The sequence below is a fragment of the Anomaloglossus baeobatrachus genome, chromosome 5 (assembly GCF_048569485.1).
Source record: "Anomaloglossus baeobatrachus isolate aAnoBae1 chromosome 5, aAnoBae1.hap1, whole genome shotgun sequence".
In the NCBI taxonomy this organism is placed as follows: domain Eukaryota; kingdom Metazoa; phylum Chordata; class Amphibia; order Anura; family Aromobatidae; genus Anomaloglossus; species Anomaloglossus baeobatrachus.
In genome coordinates this window covers 442,769,044-442,782,449 of record NC_134357.1, presented here as the reverse complement: position 1 = coordinate 442,782,449, position 13,406 = coordinate 442,769,044, and the positions used below count along the sequence as shown (strand labels likewise).

The 13,406-nt window shown below is 45.7% G+C and overlaps 1 protein-coding gene across 1 annotated transcript in view; it reads right to left on the bottom strand.

The window, feature by feature from the left end:
- Window positions 1-13,406, bottom strand: part of COL20A1 (collagen type XX alpha 1 chain) — a 249,980-nt gene that overhangs the window by 48,176 nt on the left and 188,398 nt on the right. The window contains exons 29-31 of the mRNA XM_075350433.1: window positions 12,092-12,145; window positions 11,613-11,666; window positions 8,938-8,991 (exon numbers count right to left, since the gene is read on the bottom strand). Coding sequence (XP_075206548.1) covers window positions 8,938-8,991; window positions 11,613-11,666; window positions 12,092-12,145 — 162 coding nt within the window. The remainder of the gene's footprint in view (window positions 1-8,937; window positions 8,992-11,612; window positions 11,667-12,091; window positions 12,146-13,406) is intronic.

The following is a 13,406-nucleotide window of genomic DNA, read 5'->3' as shown; positions in this document are numbered from 1 at the left end:
TTACTATTCATTTACTTGCTAATTATTTTTATCCTAGGTTTTGTTGGTTAATGTCCACAGTGTGAACAGGCACCTACACACTGCACTAATACCAACAGATATGCTGGCCCATTTTTTCCGATTTGCTTTAGTTTCTTGTACTTCGTATATAGGGATGTGGCTCCCCCTTTTTCAGCTGTGCATTGCTTATATTGCTTTTCATGGACAGGTGCAAAACGGTCAGGCCTGACTCCTACTCTGCCCCATCTATTGAGGCCTGCTGGTGTGACGCCCTGGCCTATCAGGTCGTCACAGGGTATTGTGCAATCTGCCCTTCTGCACAGTATCCACATCCTCCTTGGTTACGGATCCCTGTCTGTTGGTGTTGCTAAGAGCCAAGCCAGTCAAAATCCTAGGAACATTTTGCACCACACCCTCCAGACACGCCATTGGGGGGCCTGAAGGGAATAGGGCCACCCACTTGAGGGATTGGTAGGGGAAAGTGAGTAGGGTAGAACGGAAAGGAGAGAGAGTGAAGAGTGTGAGGAGAGGAGAGAGGAGGTCAGGAGCTGGGCTCCTTGTAGAACCCTAGGTGGCAGACGTTGGTCTAGGCCTGGTAGGAGCTGGAACCCCGGTCCCAGGGGATTGTGTAAAGCGGCACGGATCTGCCGAGGAGCCTTGAGCCATCTCCGGGCAGGGGCCAGGGCATGACAGGGTACGTGGACCCTAGGCCGGGAAGTAGCTTCACGCAGCCCGGTAATTTACCCGACGGGGGTGAAGTCTTCAGGATTCATCCCTCACCCGCTCCAATATCGGAGTGTTAGCGCACCAATGGGATAGGACTTTCCCAAATACCGTCCAGAAAATCCCGAGCATGAACCCTGAGAGCAAGCTCACTCCATTAGCCATACGGGTGAGCGGAATCCGAATAGTTCCACACTACAGGGTCTAAATAGTGAAGAAAGTGCCACGGAAAAGGTCACAGGCTAACAAGCAACACCAAGGAGCATAGATCCACGCGTGCTCCCTCCCTGCTGCAGAGGTGCTAACAATTTTGGTTTACAAGCTGTCAGTGTCAGCATTCTTGGACTGAGTACACAGAAACCCTTTCCTCCCCAACGGCACCCCTTCACCACACTCACCGGGCACCCAGGGCAAAAAAACCCTACCCACTGAGGGGTTAAACATCTTGCTGCCTTACCACCGCCACCGGGCATCCCTAACAGAAGTGGTGGTACTCTACCTTACCACGCACCGTGGGTGGCGTCACGAACGTCTAACCCCCTGTACATACTTCCCCCACTTTTTAATCGAGTGGCCGGGCGACCCCCGGGTCCGGAGACCACTCGAGCCACCGCGGATCCAGATCCAAGCAGCGGCTCGGAAGCTGGCACGGGGGCGGCACACTGGCACTTAGAGGTGAATCATTGGAGATAGGACCATCCTGATTGGGCACACCTTGTAACGGTGGGATGGCGTTACACTTTTTTAATGAAAATAGTGTTGACTAAGTACTCTTTATTATTTACATGTAATATTTAACTATTAGTTTACTTACTACAAGGTATTTGCTCATTGTTTTTATCCAAGATTTTGTCTGTTAATGATCACAGTATGAACATGCACCTACACATTTCACTAATAACAGGTGTACTGGCCCATTTGTTTGGATTTTCAAGAAAGAGTGCCACACCTGTCCATGGGTACTGACCAGTATGGCAGTTCCATTCCACTTAAAGGGAATCTGTCACTAGGTTTTTGCTACCTAATCTGAGAGCAGCATATCGTAGAGGCAGAGATCCTGATTTCAGCGATGTGTCACTTACTGTGCTGCTTAGTGTAGTTTGGATAAAATCACTGGCTATAATCAGCAGTAGATTATCATTAGAGGACTTCTTGGTCAGCTGCCAGCATATTCATGAGCTCTGTATAACTGCTAGATCTGCAGCAGAGAAAACATTAATTTTATCAAGTGACATTAAACAGCTCAGTAAGTGACACATCACTGAAATCAGGGTCTCTGTTCCTATGTTATGCTGCTCTCTGATGGGGGAGCAAAAATCTGGTGACAAATTCCCTTTAATTGAAAGGAGCCTTTGTGCAAAACCCCACATGACCTATGGAAGTGGTTTGGAAAAAAAACCCAAAACAACCATGTTTATCTATTCCTAGACAACCTCGATAAAGTTTCTACCGAAGCCATAGAGTGGGGAAGCACCTGAAATGATGATTATCTCACAGAATTCCCCTCCAAATAACAAGGAACCGACTGTGGGAAAAAGCCATTAATTTTAGTCATCTTCCCTAGTACAGCACCAATATATCTCAATGTACTTATTTCTGACTTATCTGGATGTGCTGGTGTTCCAGCTCTAAATGTCTGTAATATATTATATATAATGAGACCAATTTCAGATGTCTAACTTAGTATTTCCTCGGCCTCGCTTCCCTGGTCTCTGGCTATGTATTATAGCGATGCTATAAATAAAAGCTGCCCTATATAGACGGCATGTTGCCACAATGACAAATAGACATTCTGTGCTAGTCTAGATCTTGTTTAAGAAATCAAAAATTGTCAACTATGAATGGACCACATAATAACAGACGTTAGTGTTAGGCTATGTGCCCACGCTACAGGATTTATCGCGGATTTGACGCGGATTTTGACGCGGATTTAGCGCGGATTTGCCGAAAATCTGCAGCACAGCTACTCCCCAGCCATTTCAATGGCATTTTGGAAATGCTGTGCCCATGCTGCGGATTTTTCCGCTGCGGATTTTGCCGCGGATTTTGATGCGGAACAAACTGCAGCATGTCAATTGTTTGGTGCGGATTTGGTGCGGATTTTCTGTTTTAAATGGGGAAAAAAAAAAAAATAAAATCCGCATCAAAGTCCGCGGCAAATCCGCGGTAAATCCGCGGCAAATCCGCGGGTGCGGATTTGCCGCGAAAGTTGCGGATTTTCAGGCAAAAAAATCCGCAGGGACCTTTTACTGTGGACACATAGCCTAAGGACCTCAGCGCGCGCACAGTTATCCCTACCTGTTCTCCTAAATGTAGGTCCACAAAATACAACTTAGTCACATGTACTTTTCATCATAGGTACACAATGGGTAGAGTTTTCAAGGATACCTTTGGGGACATTTTTTAATTACGGTTCTTCCTACTATTTATCTTTGAAATTGTTTTTTTTCCCTATTTCTGGGGTGTTTGTTTTGGCTTCTGCAGCCTCTAAGTATATAACGTACATACAGTAGCAGACATATTTCATTCTGTAGTCCTCCTCTTCTCTTCCCCTTACTTTCAGGGTTCCTCAGGGTTCAGTCCTAGGCCCCCTCCTGTTCTCTCTATACACAGCCCCTATTGGACAAACCATCAGCAGATTTGGTTTCCAGTACCATCTCTATGCTGATGAGACCCAACTGTACACATCGTCTCCTGACATCACCCCTGCACTATTACAAAATACTACCGATTGTCTGTCCGCTGTCTCCAACATCATGTCCTTCCTCTATCGAAAACTGAATCTGTCAAAAATGGAACTTCTCCTGTTTCCTCCCTCTCCTAATCATCCCAAACCTAATATTACCATTTCTGTGTGTGGTTCTACCATTACTCCACAGCAACACACCCGTTGTCTTGGGGCTATATTTGACTCCGATCTCTGCTTCACTCCCCACATTCGTTCACTCGCTCGCTCATGTCATCTCCACCTCAAAAACATCTGTAGAATTCGACCCTTTTTTTACCCTTGACTCTGCAAAAACTCTTAGGGGGGCTTTAAACGTTGCGACATCGCTTCCGAAATATCGTCGGGGTCACGTCATTAGTGACGCACATCAGGGCGCCGGTAATGACATCGCAACGTGTAAATCCTAGATGCGCCGATAAACGATCGCAAAAGCGTCGAAAATTGGTGATCAGTGTAGCGTCGTTTAATTTCATAATGTCGGGTCAACCGCAAGTACGATGTTGTTTGTCGCTCCTGCGGCAGCACACATCGCTGTGTGTAAACCCGCAGGAGCGACAAACATCACTTTACCTCCGCCCCGACGGCAATGCGGAAGGGAGAAGGTGGGAGGGATGTTATGTCCCGCTCATCTCAGCCTCTCCACTTCTTTTGGCCGGCCGATTAGTGACGTCGCGGTGACGTCGCTATAACGCCGAACGCACCTCACCCTTGAAGGAGCTATAGTTCGGCAGTCACAGCGACGTCGCCAAGCAGGTATGTGCGTGTGAAGCTGCCGTAGTGATAATGTTCGCTACGGCAGCAATCACCACATATCGCATGTGCGACGGGGGCGGGTACTATCGCGCAAGGCATCGCTAGCCGATGCTAGCGATGTCGCAGCGTGTAAAGTACCCCTTACTGTCGCTCATATTCATTCTTGCCTGGATTATTGTAATTCTCTTACTAATTGGTCTCCCTGTTACTAAACTCTCCCCTCTCCAAACTATCCTGAATGCCGCAGCCAGGATGATTTTCCTCTCCAGCCGCTTCACTGATACCTCTACTCTGTGCCAGTCATTGCACTGGTTGCCCATCCGCTGCAGAGTCCAATATAAACTTATCACTCTCACCCACAAAGTGCTCTACAGTTCCGCACCACCCTACATCTCCTCCCTCATCTCTGTCTATCACCCTAACCGTGCCCTCCATTCTGCTAATGACCTAAGACTGAAATCCTCAATAATTCGAACCTCCCACTCCCGTCTTCAAGCTTTCTCACGAGCTGCGCCAATGCTCTGGAACACATACCAAGAACAATTCGATCAATTCCCAATATCCACAACTTTAAGCAGGCCCTAAAAATAAATTTCTTTAGAGTAGCCTATCACCTCACTCATCTAAGATAGACCTCACCTCACTCATCTAATCTAGTCCCATTCTACCCTTAACACAATTTACTTCCAGTTCTTGTCCCCTCTATCTTATGGTTTCATTCCTCCTCATGTACTTTTTCACACTCTGTACTTATGTAAATTCTGGCTGATGCAGCTGGTTTTGAATCCCCTATTATTTGGATGGCTGGACCATATATGACAAGTTTTTTTTTTGTTTTTATTTTGTCCTCCCCTCCCCCAATTCACCTTCTGTGCCCCACCTATTTCCACGTAGACTGTAAAGGCCCTTTCACACACAGAGATAAATCTTTGGCAGATCTGTGGTTGCAGTGAAATCATGGACATATTGTTCCAATTATACACAGCCACAAACCTTGCACTGATTGTCCACAATTTCACTGCAACCACAGATCTGCCGCAGATTTATCTCTGTGTGTGACAGGGCCTTAAGCTTACGAGCAGGGATCTCACTCCTCTTGGTATCTGAATTTTGTTATTTTGTATTGTCTCATATTGTCTGTGTGCCGCCCCCGTGCCAGCAGCTTGGGTCCAGGCCTTCAGGGGAGGTGGCTCGAGGGTCTCCGGACCCAGGGGACTCGCGGACACGCCGAATAAATGGGGGGACGTAGATGTACGGGCTAGGCCGTAGTAAGTTCGTGACGCCACCCATGGTGTGTGGTGAGGTGGGACACCACCGCTGCTGTTACGGGGCACCCGGGGGAGATGTTGCGCAGCAAGTTTTTAACTTCTCCGTGGGCAGGGATGGTGGCCCCGGGACCCGGTGGCTCGGTGCAGGGGATAGCGACCACAGGGAGTGATGGTGTACTCACTGTTAATAAACCACACAAGTCTCTGGTAAACCAAGGTGATGGTGGCCAGTGCCGCGGCCGGTTGCATTCAGGTCCCCCACCCGGCTGGTGGTCTCTATCCTTTTCCTGCACTGCTTGTGTAAGTTGGACTTTCCTAGTGTGAAACTCAGGAGTCCGCTCCCGGCGGGATGTGGCCTAAGGAGCCGTGCCCGCAGACGCTGGCCCGTGGGATCTATGGGCCCTGGCGGTGACCTCTTATCCTTATCAGTGGGCTGTTGTCTTCTATGAGGGACTTTGGGTGGGACAGGACCTCTAGTCCTGGCCTCAATCGGTGAATTAACCAGTCCGCTTGGTTCCGGTTTCTGGCTTCAGGGTCCGAGTACTCCCCTTTGTGCTAAGGTTTCCGGGTCGGTTCCCCGTGTCGGTACCGGCGGGCTACAACCCTGTCCCAGTCCACCTCGGTTCTGCCGAGCCGTTTTCCCGTCTCCTGCTGATGGAGACCACCATCTGCCTCCTAGCCAGTGGCACCAGGGCTCCTACCCTGGTACCATTCAACTTGAACTTTCCTGCTGGAGCTACACTTAGCTCCAGCCCACACTCCTCTCCAAACTGAACTTCAGACTAATCTGCCTTAGACTAACTGCTTTTCCCGCCCTGGGCTGTCTGGACCCATGGGTGGGTGTGTCCCAACCGCCTGGTCACGCCCATTGGTGTGTCTATCTTTCCCTAAGGGGGGGTGACTAGGGTTTCTGGTTGGCTGCATGTTTCCTAGTGAGGGAACGGTGTAATGCGGGGGCCTATTTGTGGCTACCTGGTTTTGTCAGGGCGTCACATCTGTACATGTCCCCTCTGAATTATAAAGTGCTGCGGAATATGTTGGCGCTATATAAATAAAAATTATTATTATTATTAGTCAGTACTATGATACATAGAGGCTTTAGAAGCCAAAGATATAAATATTATTATTTGATCCCAATGGAAAACCCAATGGGAAGTTGAACTGTGTCTGATAATGCTGTGCATAGCTGTAACGTGCTGGACAATATGTGCCTACTAACTGGAACGTGAGGTTGTGACCAAGAATGAACAGTACAGTGAAGAGTTGTTTAAAATGAACTATTGGTCTCCTTGTGAGTGTGAGTCATCATCCGATCCTGTGAGTCATCATCCGATCCTGTGAGTCATCATCCGATCCTGTGAGTTTATCATCCTATTCTGCCCAGCCAATGTCAGCTGCAGTATACGGCTTACATGGGTTCCCAGCCCACACAGCGCAAGTCCATACATTCAGTCAGGCCCAGGTATTTCATGTGGTGTGCCGAAGCATCCGGAGTGAATCTTTCGCCCATGATCGTCACCCCGTGCCACTGTACAGTATGATACATTTAAAGCTTACACATATATCACATATCAAAAATATCAGATGGTTATATCCCTTTAAGCTATATATGTACATTTGTAATGGTTCAATAAACAGCGGCCCGTGGATCAGTTTCTCCCTGCTATATACCCTAAATGAGATGACCTCACCATAAACTGTGTGCAAAATTTTTAGTGAATTTGTTAAAGTAAACGTGATATATATATATATATATTTTATTTTTTTTCCTCTCTCTCTCTCGTGATAGAGTTAATCGTATGCTGTCCAGATTGCAAGCAGTTGGCTTGGAATCACATGTGGAGACACATTGTTATATGTTGCTGTACTTCTCCCAAAGTCATCTTGTAGATAAAGGTAAGGTGTCCGTTTGCATTACCGTTTGATTTCCCTGTGCATTCTTTAGGACGTAATGGGGTTGACTAGTGCTCATCCCGTTTGGTCACTACCTAAGACCCAGTTTAGGGTCAGCCATAACCTAGGTATCCTGCTCGGCGCATAGGTGCGGAACCTATCTAGGAATGTCAAGGAAGCCAGGGCCAGCAGAAGGTTTCATCAGGGGTCAACATCTCAACCTTCCCTCTTTCCTCCCCTTCCTTTTCGCCATTTGCTTGGTACTTCCCCATACTTAGCGTGACACCCAGACTCTGTTCATAGAGGTGACTTTTTTTCTTTTTTTGTAAATCTCCCATTTAAGAAGGGGGCCACAAATTCTAACCTTTTCTGGATGCTGAGCAGTGGAGACTGATGCATGCAGTGTCTTGCATAAAAATCAAAGTTTTGTTGAAAGATGCAGACTTTTTCCTGCTCAACTGCTTGAAGAAAGTGTCTTCTAAAAACTGACAGTAGGTTTGAGAGTTGATTTTGAATGCTTCTTCAACCGAAATAGGTCCACCTAGCTCATCCTTAATAATCCCTGGTAATAGAAGTACCCACCTCCACCTTGCCGGGTCTGTTTGGAAGTGGACGTCTATACCTGTTACTGATCCAGCCATGGACCATCCATCTTGTCTGTCAAGATTCACTCATCAGTCCATAAAACCATTGAAAAATACTTCTTGAGATATTTTTTAGACCAGTCCTGACATTTCACCTTCGTGTCTTGTTCAGTGGTGGCCGGGTTTCATCCTCCTTACCTCGGCTCTGATCACTGAACACCTGATACTTCTGGGCTCTCCAGGGATGTTGCAGTTCTGGAATATCACATCACTGGAGGATAATGGCTTCCTGGTCTCTTCAGGTTTGGTTCTTCTCAAATCTTTGGCAATAAATTGCGTCTTTTTTCTCAACAAATTTTTTGCAACCCTGTTGACTATGTCCAACAAAACGCTTGATGGCTCTGTGATCATGCCTCAATATCTTAGCAATCTCAAGAGTGCTGAACTCCTCTTTAAGATTTGTAACAAGTTTTTACTTGTTAGAGTAATTTTAATTTTTTTGGGCCCATTTTGCCGGAGGAAATCAAGCCCTAATAATTCTGCAATTTTGGTAAAGGTTGTTGTATCCTTACTAGGCCGCAACCTCCTCATTACACAAATACACATCCCATGATCTGCTTCATCCAGTAATCATTCAAGTTTATACAACTTGGAGTTGGAAAAATGATGATATGGTCAAAATACTCACTGCCTAATAATTCTGCAGAAAATGAACTCCTACATAACCCGATCTAGATCACATTGGGTTGGATTCACTAAAGCTAGGAACAGGTCTGGGGGTTACAGCCATAATTTATTTGTCTGAAACAGACCTTATGATAATAACTACAGTGGAGTTTAGAAGTCACAAAGAAACCAAGTAATTGCAGTCATAGAATAATAGGATCAATATAAAGAAAGGGCAATAGATCATTGTAGGCATTTTGTCTTTACGTGTTCTAACATCGAGCAGTAAAGTGAGAATTCACACTGAAGCAATGGTTCTTACCCGAGGCCCTGGTGGTCCCGACATTCCAGATATCCCCTCCACACCACGAATACCCTGGAAATAAATATCAGCCAAATAATATAGTAAGAGTACACATAAAATCCACATAAGACGTGGGCAGTAGCATATGGTTAATGATGTATTGTACAAGCTTTGTCTTGCTATGAGTCAACTCGACAAGTTCATGGCTATTAGCATTTTTTATCAAAATTACAGAAAAAAAAGTGATTTATAGAAAAACCAGCTGCCGTTCTCCGCAGTAAGTAAAATCCAACTGTATATTAAAAGGTCACATTTTTCTGGAGAGTTTCAGAAGCATAATGAGCTGTCACTGTGATGCGTGGCTCGCTGCAAATGTTGACAATTTAGAAAACTGTGTAGAGAAAAGTTATAAAGAAGGAACCACATGTGCCCGACTGGAAGCATTGAAAAAGTTATTTCGGTAGGATCCCCGCTCTGCGAGTTCATTGAGGAGGCTGGTGGCATTGGGTAATGGATATAGGAAGCAATAAACCCATAGCTAACACATAAGAAAAAGATCTGGCGTAAAGCATGGGGCTCTAAAGTCATCGCTGAATGGGGCGGTCTTCTGCTTTCTGCTAAGCGCTTGGTGACTACATTTCTGTTAGAACTCCGGCCCATCATCTGGTATTCTGATAGCTCGTGTTGACCCTTACAAAAATTGCCGGAGTGATGTTGGAGGTATACATTACAAGCTAAGCACTAATGACTAGTCATTAGGACAAAAGACATTAAGATTATGCAATAATAACCATATTGGACTGATATTGGCCAATAAAGGACACTAAAGGCCGCTTTACAAGCTGCGACATCGCTAGCGATGTCGCTAGCGATCGCACCCGCCCCCGTTGTGCGTGCGTCACGGGCAAATCGCTGCCCGTGTCGAACAATATTGCTAGTACGCATCACACGCACATACCTTCCTAACGACGTCGCTGTGGCCGGCAAACAAACTCTTTTTTAAGGGGGCGGTTCGTGCGGCGTCACAGTGACGTTACACAGAAGGCCACCAACAGAAGCGGAGGGGCGGAGAGCAGTCACATTAATGTCACGCCCACCTCGTTGCCGGAGGACGCAGGAACGCTGTTGTTTGTCGTTCCCGGGGTGTCACACGTAGTGATCTGTGCTGCCTCAGGAACGACGAACAACCTGCGTCCCAAATGAGCAACGATATTTGGGAAAGGAACGACGTGTCAACAATCAACGATTTTTGCCGCTTTTTGGATCGTTAGCGGTCGCTCGTAGGTGTCACACGCAACAACGTCGCTAACGACGCCGTATGTGCTTCACGAATTCCATGACCCCAGCGATATCTCGTTAGCGATGTCGTTGCGTGTAACGGAGCCTTAATTGTCACAATTCACTCTCTGCTATAGGAGTTCAGTGCAAGGTTTTGGGTCTGAGTCTCACTTTCCCCCGTGAGACTGCTATTTAAACGTGTTTTCCTTTCTTTGGCAGTTGTAGAGTTAATGGCAGTATTTCTTGACAGCAAACCTGTTACCATCCCAGGTGTTTCCGGTTTTTGACCACTCTCATGCTTCTTTATATACCCTCTGCTACCAGCAGAGTGTGCCGGTTATTCTTGAATCATTTGAATTCTTGTCTTGGAGGAAGAAGGAGCTGCTGTCACCCTCTGCCATAGTTGCTGTGGTGTCTGCAGTCTTGGTACTGTTGTTGTTTTCCCCCCTGTCTGTCTTACTTTCCTGGTGTGTTGTTTCAGTGCAGCGGTGAGGTTAGCGTCCGTCACCTGCCCACTCCTTAGACAGGGACTATTGTAGAGTCATCTCAGGGCTGCAGGTTCCGGCTTGGCAACAGGCGAGGAACCTCTGTAGGGACTGCCTAGGAATGCAGGGTACAGTGGCAGGTAAGTTGATGAGGTGTCCATCTTCCCTCTCTAGTGCCAGGGCACACTGTTTTTAAAGTGTCCCCAGTGTACCCATTGTTTGTTGTGGTGTTACCCCAGTAGTTGCGTGTTTGGCTCACGCCGGACTGTCCCCTAGTCCATGCTGTTACACTAATATCATCCATGCAAAATTGCCATCTCAGATATTGGCAGCCATGTTTTCATGAGTTGGCAAGCAGGCGTTATGTGCCAGGAGAGTACCAAAAACCAAGCTACGTCTTGATAAGGGTATTGAGATACAGGGCAGGGTAGAAAACAGAATTTTTGGTCCAAGTGAATTGTTTTACATTAGTATCATGTGTATGGTTAAATCAAGGAGGTCCAAGAGGTTTTTTCTATCCTCACCTCAACCCTAGAAGATCACTGGGTATGAATGCTCCTGCATGGATTGGTATTTTGTCTAAAAGTCAGAGCAATGTGATGTAATGTGCCCCCTATACAGGGTATTTGGAATGATTTAGAGGGAGTGGGGTAAAACTTGCATTAAAGCTGGACAACAACCAACCCAACCTCCTCCATACACACGCAGGCTTAATTTAGTAGTTTCTTAAAAAAGCAAACACAAATATCACTTGTTAATTAAAAACATAGCAAATCACAAAGATCCAAATATAGCTAAAGTCACACACAAGTCATATATATAGCCACACACATCTAGATCTGTGATTACACATGTTCAGCATCATTAGCAGGTTCCCATACGAAACCATATATACAAACACATCACTAAATTACACAGAACCATACATACCTTGGGTCCCATCATCCCATCTCTTCCTGGCATGCCCTCAGGACCAGGAAGACCCTAAAGGCATTGGGAAAAAAGACAGGTATGATTGGAAGCTGCCAGGTCCCAATACAAAATTTGGAATAGAGCCCCCGACCTACCATGCACCCAGGGGGGCAGACAGAGCATTGGTGCAACCTGTGCAGCCGCACAGAGACTAAAGAGGTAAGGGGACCCAACGCCACCTCAAAAGTGAGGCAGAATTATTATGAGATCTTGAAATGCAAAGGTCTTTTCTTTGTAGGCAGAGGAATATTTGGTCCCTTGCAAGCTCAAGGACAAGGAGATGTTTGCTAGCATCCACCCAACCACCTCCCCACTCCATATCTGTATCTTAAAGTGATAAGAGCCTTGATGTTATCTTCTTAAAATTACCCAGGTGTGCTTGTTTCTTAGAACCAAGACTAAGAAGATGGATGTGTAGTATAGATAGCCTATATTACCTGCAGTCCAGGACTTCCTGTGTCCCCCTTCTCGCCTTTCATACCTGGAGGGCCCTGAAATAAAATAGTAATTTTCTGTAATTTAGGACAATTGCCTGGAACCTACTAAAAGGTGCAACTTGTTTAATGATGATGTTTATTGTGGAGACACCTTCTACCAACTCAATTTCATACGGGCCCAGGCTTGGATTGGCCCACATGAGAACAAGCAAGTCCTCCTGTGGACCTCTGTCCATAAGTGGGGCTCCCACATCAGCCATGCTTGGCATAGTACTCCGGATTCACTATATGCAAACAACTTATTTATTTCCCAAAATTCCTATTTTAATATTTCATGGACGCATAGGCTGAAATTAAATTTATCTTGGTCACTTTTATTAGGCCTGGAATTTTAGGGATTCCCAAGAATGAAGATCAGAAACCTTCAGGTCATGTTAAGAAAATACCAAGGAGTACACTAGTAAGTTTGGACTTTTGGAAGATCCCATAAACCTATGATAAATTGTGGCCATTTTTCTTTACAAGTCTGAATGGAGATCTGCCCTTGTTTACCAGGGAGTACTCAAGTAAGATTGGACTTTTTTGTGGTCCCATAAACCTATGATATAATTTGGTCATTGTTCTTTACGGTCTTGTGGCCTTCAGATCCTTTAATGGTAAGATCAGATGTAGTTGGCAACCAGCATAGTTACTGATTGATCATTTTTATTAGGCAGTGACTTTTTGTGATTCTCAAGAATGAAGCTCAGAAACATTCAGGTCATTGATTGATCACTTTTATTAGGCCTTGACTATTTGTGATTCCCAAGAATGAAGATCAGAAACCTTCAGGTCATTTTATGAAAATAGCAAGTGTCGGTGGAATTCTGCTGCTACTTGTACACTAGTTACAAGCTGACCGCACTTATCAGACATTGATCACTTTGTGATCCCACTGGTGTGCCTATATAATATTTGGTTATTATCAAAATGTTTTAAGTCTTGGAACCAACTTATACGAGTTTTCCGATACTTAAATACTTTTGTTCTAAGTATAAATAGTTTTAAATTGATAAATGAAGGTGTACTCTCCTTTCAGCACTCCTGTGGTTCCAGCACAGGCAGCTCTGGAGGTCTGCAGCAGCTACAGAAGCTATGTTTTCTCTCCTTCGGATGCTACCAGGACCACTGCAGCCTGTAATTGGCTGCAGCGTTCAGGTGACAAGAAGAGTGTGCCATTGGATATTTCTGTGATGACACGTTCTTGTAGTCACTTGATTACGGCACCTGTCCTGGTAACTTCAGAATGAAGCAGACATTGATTTCAATGCCCGTA